The 6,000-nt window shown below is 39.3% G+C and overlaps 1 protein-coding gene across 1 annotated transcript in view; it reads right to left on the bottom strand.

Moving 5' to 3' along the window:
* Window positions 1-1,801: 1,801 nt before the first annotated feature.
* The window catches only part of EQTN (equatorin), a 76,308-nt gene continuing 72,109 nt past the window's right edge, over window positions 1,802-6,000 (bottom strand). Inside the window, exons 6-8 of the mRNA XM_043890604.1 lie at window positions 5,605-5,664; window positions 2,766-2,919; window positions 1,802-2,294 (exon numbers count right to left, since the gene is read on the bottom strand). Coding sequence (XP_043746539.1) covers window positions 2,021-2,294; window positions 2,766-2,919; window positions 5,605-5,664 — 488 coding nt within the window. The 3' untranslated portion in view covers window positions 1,802-2,020. The remainder of the gene's footprint in view (window positions 2,295-2,765; window positions 2,920-5,604; window positions 5,665-6,000) is intronic.

The following is a 6,000-nucleotide window of genomic DNA, read 5'->3' as shown; positions in this document are numbered from 1 at the left end:
CCCAGGCAACAATACTGGAGTGGGTTGCGATTCCCTTCTCCCAGGGATCTTCCCCGACCCAGGGATGGACCAGGTCTCCTGCATCACAGGCAGATTCTTTACCATAATAAATTTACCATACTATGTTAGGCATAGTAATGCTATATTGATTCACTTTCTCAAGCTGCAGTACTTTAGTACTGAAGACAAAAGTAACCCTTACACCTATTTCCAATCAAGAAAACTCCCGGGTTCTTCCAAGGGTTGGTGGAGGGAGAAGGTGGGAACGGTTGGTAGCCAACCCTTCCCCAAACCCACGTGACCTTCTTCCCACGAGCCCTTTCTCACCTATGAATTCACCATGGCTCCCGTGCATCCCGAGCACCTCCAAGCTGCTGCAGCTACCTGCCTCACTCAATTCCCACCGCATTTCCTGGTGCCTCAACCGGCAGTACAAACCCTGGCACCAACCCCTGGGCCTGGCAAAAGTAACCCACGGAACGTAGCATGGGCTACTGCTCGAGGTTCACCTCACCTGGCTCCGAAAACCCGCCTGCACTGCTGCGGCGACAGGACCAGGAAAAGGCGAACACCCGGCCTGCTACTACTTCTCCCGCCAGAGTACAGCCTTATATAGTCTGTGGCTGCTTGGAGGCGGTGCTTCGTAGCTTTTCCAGCCAATGGGCAGGCTGGAGCTGACGTCAGGGGAGGAAATAGGGGAGAGAAGGATGATTCTGAGAATGGATGGTAGGGTAGTGGCAGGTGAGTGTAGTGTGTGTGTGTGTGCGTCTGTCTTCTATAGGGAAGGAGGTTCATAGAGACCTAACCTACATTTAGGGAAAACAATCTCCCAAGAGCTGAAAGGACATTTGGGTTAAGGAATCTCCTGCCTTGTGGATGCCTACCTTGCTTCTAAACACCCTTTGACTTTTACTACAAGTCTTACTGTTAACCTTCATAGATCAGGGAGAGAACCTCAGTGTCAAAGCACATCTAAACTTTGCCTCTTTCTAGCAGGTGGTCTTAGGCAAGGTATCCAACTTAACCCAAGTTCTCCTTTCTTGGTCAGTCAAATAAACTTGTCTTGCATAGGGTGGTAGAACTCTATGTGATATAATGTATCAAAGTGTGTAGCATAAAGTAGGTGAGAATTTAGGAGGACAATGACACCACCCCAGTTCTTTCCCTCCCCATCATCCACACATATCCACAAAGGATCTGATAACATGTCTCTAAAATCCTTCCAGTTGAAACACTCCTAAAAGGGAAACAGTATCCCTATTCCATTGGTCTTCTCTGTAAACTGAAATACTACTAGGATAGATAGTTTCATAAGTCACTGATAACATAAATTAGTCTTTGAAATGCTTTCCCTGCCCCCAATACCACATACCAAGCATGGGTGCTTGGTGGGGAGAGAAAAGGAAGAGGCCTTAGCCCTAAAGTATTCAGGACCCATAAATCCCCCTCTAGGAAATTAGATGCTGGAATCCCTCCTTCCTTTCTCTTCTTCTGGAAAACAATGATATCTCAAATGGTTATGGATACTTTAAAAATGGAAAAAATATTTTCCCCTAAATCTTACAGTCCCATGAGAGCACCCTGATTTTGAAACAATTGAAGAATGCCAGGAGTCTCTAATACTAGTTTTGTCTCTTGATACGGCACACCTGTTTTGCCAGTAAGCACCAATGGGTATGTTCTTTTTGCTTTGGTGGTGGGGAGGGGCATAGAAGTGTTTGCCCCAAAATTCCCTAAAATGCCCACAGGTAAGTAAAAAAATGAAATACTCATATTTTAAAAAGAGCCAGCCTAGAATGAATACTTTGCATAAGTCACTTTCCAGGATCAATTTTTACTTGATGAATTTTTTCATCCTTATTTCCTTATATTTTTTCCATTAAATAGTTTTTATAGCTGAGAGAATTTTATTGAATATGCCCTCCTTTGAAGACACTGGAAAATTTGGTCTCAGCAGAGTTTCCAAATTATACTATGAACATCACAAAGATATTTTTTATGACAAAAATATGACAGTTGTCTAATCATCTGTGGGCTCCTCGCTGGGCTCCTCACTCTGAATCATGTCTGACTCCTCATTCTCCTCTGAGGCCGTGGAAGTCATGTCTGTCATCCTAGATTTTGACCTTGTGTCTGATTTCTTTAATTCTGAAGAAGTGGTGCCCCAAAACGTGCTGCTCTCAGCACTCTTAGAAAACGATGTGTCTGATACGCCTTCTGATGGATGAAAGTAAGATAGGGTGGCCAGTTCTGGGTTGACGGAGTATTCACCAGTCTGACATGCTTGTTTATATCTGAAAACAGAAGCATACATCAAGAACTGTTTTTGTGTGTGTTTGCAGCTTGACTTAGAAAAGCATCTTAAAATAATATATGAATTCTGTCCAATATATTGTCTGTTTATTATTACACTAGATAAATGAATGAAAAATGTTAGACCCTACACAGATGTACTATTTAGAACAGAGTTCATAATCCCTTTTGTTTCAAGGCTATTGAAAAAGAATGCATTAGCTTCTCTATCACCTTCCCAATTGACTAGGGTTGTTTCTATCTCTAGATGATTATATAAAATATTGAGGACAAGTTCAAGTGGGATACTCCCTGAGAGACAGCTCCATGGTTCGTTCCAAATAGAGGCAAGGGAGCCAAACTGAATACCTTATAAACTTGGGAGTCATGTTTGCCCAGCCCTCTACTGAGGAAAGGAGAGTGGGAGTTTCCTGTCGTGTTTTAAAGGCTCCGGAGGTCTGTGTTAGACTTACTTCATCATCTTCATTTTGTATAGCATGGCACTACAGATCGCCAAGAGGACCACAAAGAGGAAGAGGGTCATCAGTGAGATGCCCAGCATTAGTTTTAACTTGGCTTCCTGTATTCTTGCCGTGTTGTCTTCCCCTGTGGCATTCACATCGGAGTCTGAGAGGAAAGAAAGAAAACGCAGTGGGAAAGAGTGACTGTGTTCAGCAAGCTTTTCTGGAGGAATAAGGATCACAATGCAACTGAAGAGATCACTGCATACTTCCCTCTACCTTCCTGCGATGCAAAGGACAAGGCTATCGGCGCTTCCTATGGACAAAGACTCTCAACTTTTTTTTTTTTTTACCTTTCCCCTTCACAGCAATCTTGGAGGAGCTGACCCTCACTCCATTTTCCAGGATCACAGAAGTTTACGGGTTTGCCCTCGGCACACAGCTAGTAAGTGGCAAAATCTGGTATCAAATCCAGGGGACCAGATGTTAAAACATGTATCAGCCTTCCTCCTTGTATAATTAAAAACCAATCCAAGACTCGGAAGAGATTACTATTAAAAATGTGATGAAATTACACACATGGGATCAGTCCTTCAGGAGAGAAATATGCATTTCTCCTGTTGGCAGGAGTTGATTTTTCTTTTAAGTTAAAAGGATGATGTACTACAGTGCTTCCTCCACAAGGCTTAAGAACTAAATTTGTCTTTTTATTACTGTGATCAAATCTAGTGTATTTGATGTGAAAGAAATGGAAACTTAGCTAACTTTCTAAAATATATAATTAAAATCACATCTGGATCCAGAAACATCAAGTGTCTTTTTACTAAAGAATAAATATATATATTTACTGCCAAATTTTATATCTTCCTGAATATATGTCTGACTTAATAGGCATGTAATGGTGACTTTAAATGATCATGTTGCTATTTGTCCCCTCTCCCCCAACATCTTTTCACCCAAAAGTTCCAATGATTTTTCATGACTTTTTTCAGGTAATGATGTTTTGGTACTAAGCAATGACAAATTCCTATGTGTGTACTCTCTTATATTAAAAAAATTAAAATTGTCCATGTGCAATCCTAGGCCGAGGGGAGAGAAATGTATATAGTTGTGAATGACTGATACCTTGACTTTGAGGCAGATTATTTTGGAAATAAATTATATTAAAATGGGCTGTGCTCCTGAATTAAAAGGGTTTTTGTGAAGAGGTGTGCTTATAGTACATTTGTTTATCAAGATGATGGTCAAAACTAAAGAAGGGTTTGAAATTCCTAACCATTGGAAATTATAGAAAAGCTAATTACAAGTTGGGACAGTTTTTTTTCCCCCTCTAAGCCACAGTTTCCTCATCTGTAAAATGGAGATAATACCAGCTTTCATGGAATTGCTCTGAGGATTGACATAATAACATATGTAAAGTGTAGTACGTGCTCAATACGCAATAGAAAATCGATCATGCTCACTTTCATTACTTGAAAAGACAAAATATTTCTAGAACATTGTCATTACTGGTTATCACTTTTCTAAATAAAGAAGACTGATGCCATTTTCTTGACTCACTGAAAAGCAAGTGGCATTAAGTGTCAAATAACCCAGCACAGAATTAAGGTGGTAGGCCCTACGTGTATCACCAGATGCTATTTCTTTTTCAATGTATTTACATAGGACAGAGGTTTGGGGAAAATTAATATGATGCTTGTTATGAAATTTTCCATCAAAGTCAGGAGTTCTTTTATTCATATAAATAAAATCAATCCATTGATGAAAACTACATTCAGAACCAGGAATTCTCTCATTTGTTGGTGGTGGGAATATAGAATGGTACAGCCACTTTGGAAGACCATTTGGTAGTTTCTTACAAATCTGCATATAGTCTTACCCCACGATTCAGCAATCACAATCCTTGGTATTTACCCGAATGAGCTGAAAACTTATGACCACACAAAAACCTACACATGAATGTTTATAGCAGCTTTATTCATTATTGCCAAAACTTGGAAACAGTCAAGATGTCCTGCAATAGGTGAATGGATAAACATACCAGTACATCCATATACTGGAATATTATTCAGTGATGAAAAGTAGTAAACTATCTAGTCACAAAAAGACACAGAAGAAACCTAAATGCAGAGTACTAAGCCAAAGAAGCCACTCTGAAAAGAATACATGTATGTTTCCAACTATTTGACCTCCTGGAAAAGGCCAAACCATAGAGACAACAGAAAGATCAGGGTTGGGGAAGGGGAAAATGGCTAGGTAGATCATAGGAAATTTAGGGCGATGGAGCTACTCTGTATGGTTGTAATGGTGGACACAAGATCCTGTAGAATTGTACAACTGAAAGAATGAACTCTAATGTAAACTGTGAAGTTTAGTTAATAACAATGTATCAATATTGGTTCATCAATTATTAAAAAAAAATGCACCATACCAATGGAAGATGTTAATAACAAGGAAAACTAAGTGGGTAGAATATATGAGAACTCTTTACTTTCTACTCAATTTTTCTGTAACCTAAAACTGCTCTAAAAAAGTCTGTCAATTAAAAAATACTGCATCCTATGTATTGTTCATTTGCCTACAACTCCATGTAGTTTACTGTTTCTATTTACTTCCAGGACTAGAAGTTACCCAACAGGAAGATGGAAATATTTGCAATTTGTCATTGAGAACACTGTTTAGAAACCATAACTTTCCTAAAACTGTAAATGTCCTCTCTAGTATAATGTCAGTCACCATACTAATCTCTTACATATACCACACCTTACTGAGGAAAACAGTACCACCAGGTAGACACTAAAATGTGTGCAAGTATTTATGTATCCATTTAATTGAAGTATTTTGCTCTTACTTGGAATTGGGTGAAAAAATTGATCTCGTTGGTTGTCCTCACTGGTGGTTGCATTTATAGCTGTTAAAACAATAAATTGGTGTTACGGTAAACAAAATTCACTTACTAAAATTATTGTGTGTGTAGATGTGTGTGTATACTATATACAGTTCATTCTCATTTTTCATGGTAGTCATGGTAGTTAAGTCATGTAAGCACTGAATTAAGTGAATACTGAACCATCATCATTCCTAAGGGAAATACAGGGTTAGGTTCTTATGAGCCTCTGGTCATATAACCTTGTTTTTGACCCAGTAACCTTGTTTTATGTATGTTTCTGTTTAGAGACACTTTATTTAGTATATATGACTAATTGATTATACTTCCCTGAGGCTCAGGAGGTAAAGAATCCACCTG

The sequence above is a fragment of the Cervus elaphus genome, chromosome 29, assembly GCF_910594005.1.
Source record: "Cervus elaphus chromosome 29, mCerEla1.1, whole genome shotgun sequence".
Lineage (NCBI taxonomy): Eukaryota > Metazoa > Chordata > Mammalia > Artiodactyla > Cervidae > Cervus > Cervus elaphus.
Note: the sequence above shows the minus strand (reverse complement) of the source record. Positions and strands in the feature narration are given on the sequence as shown.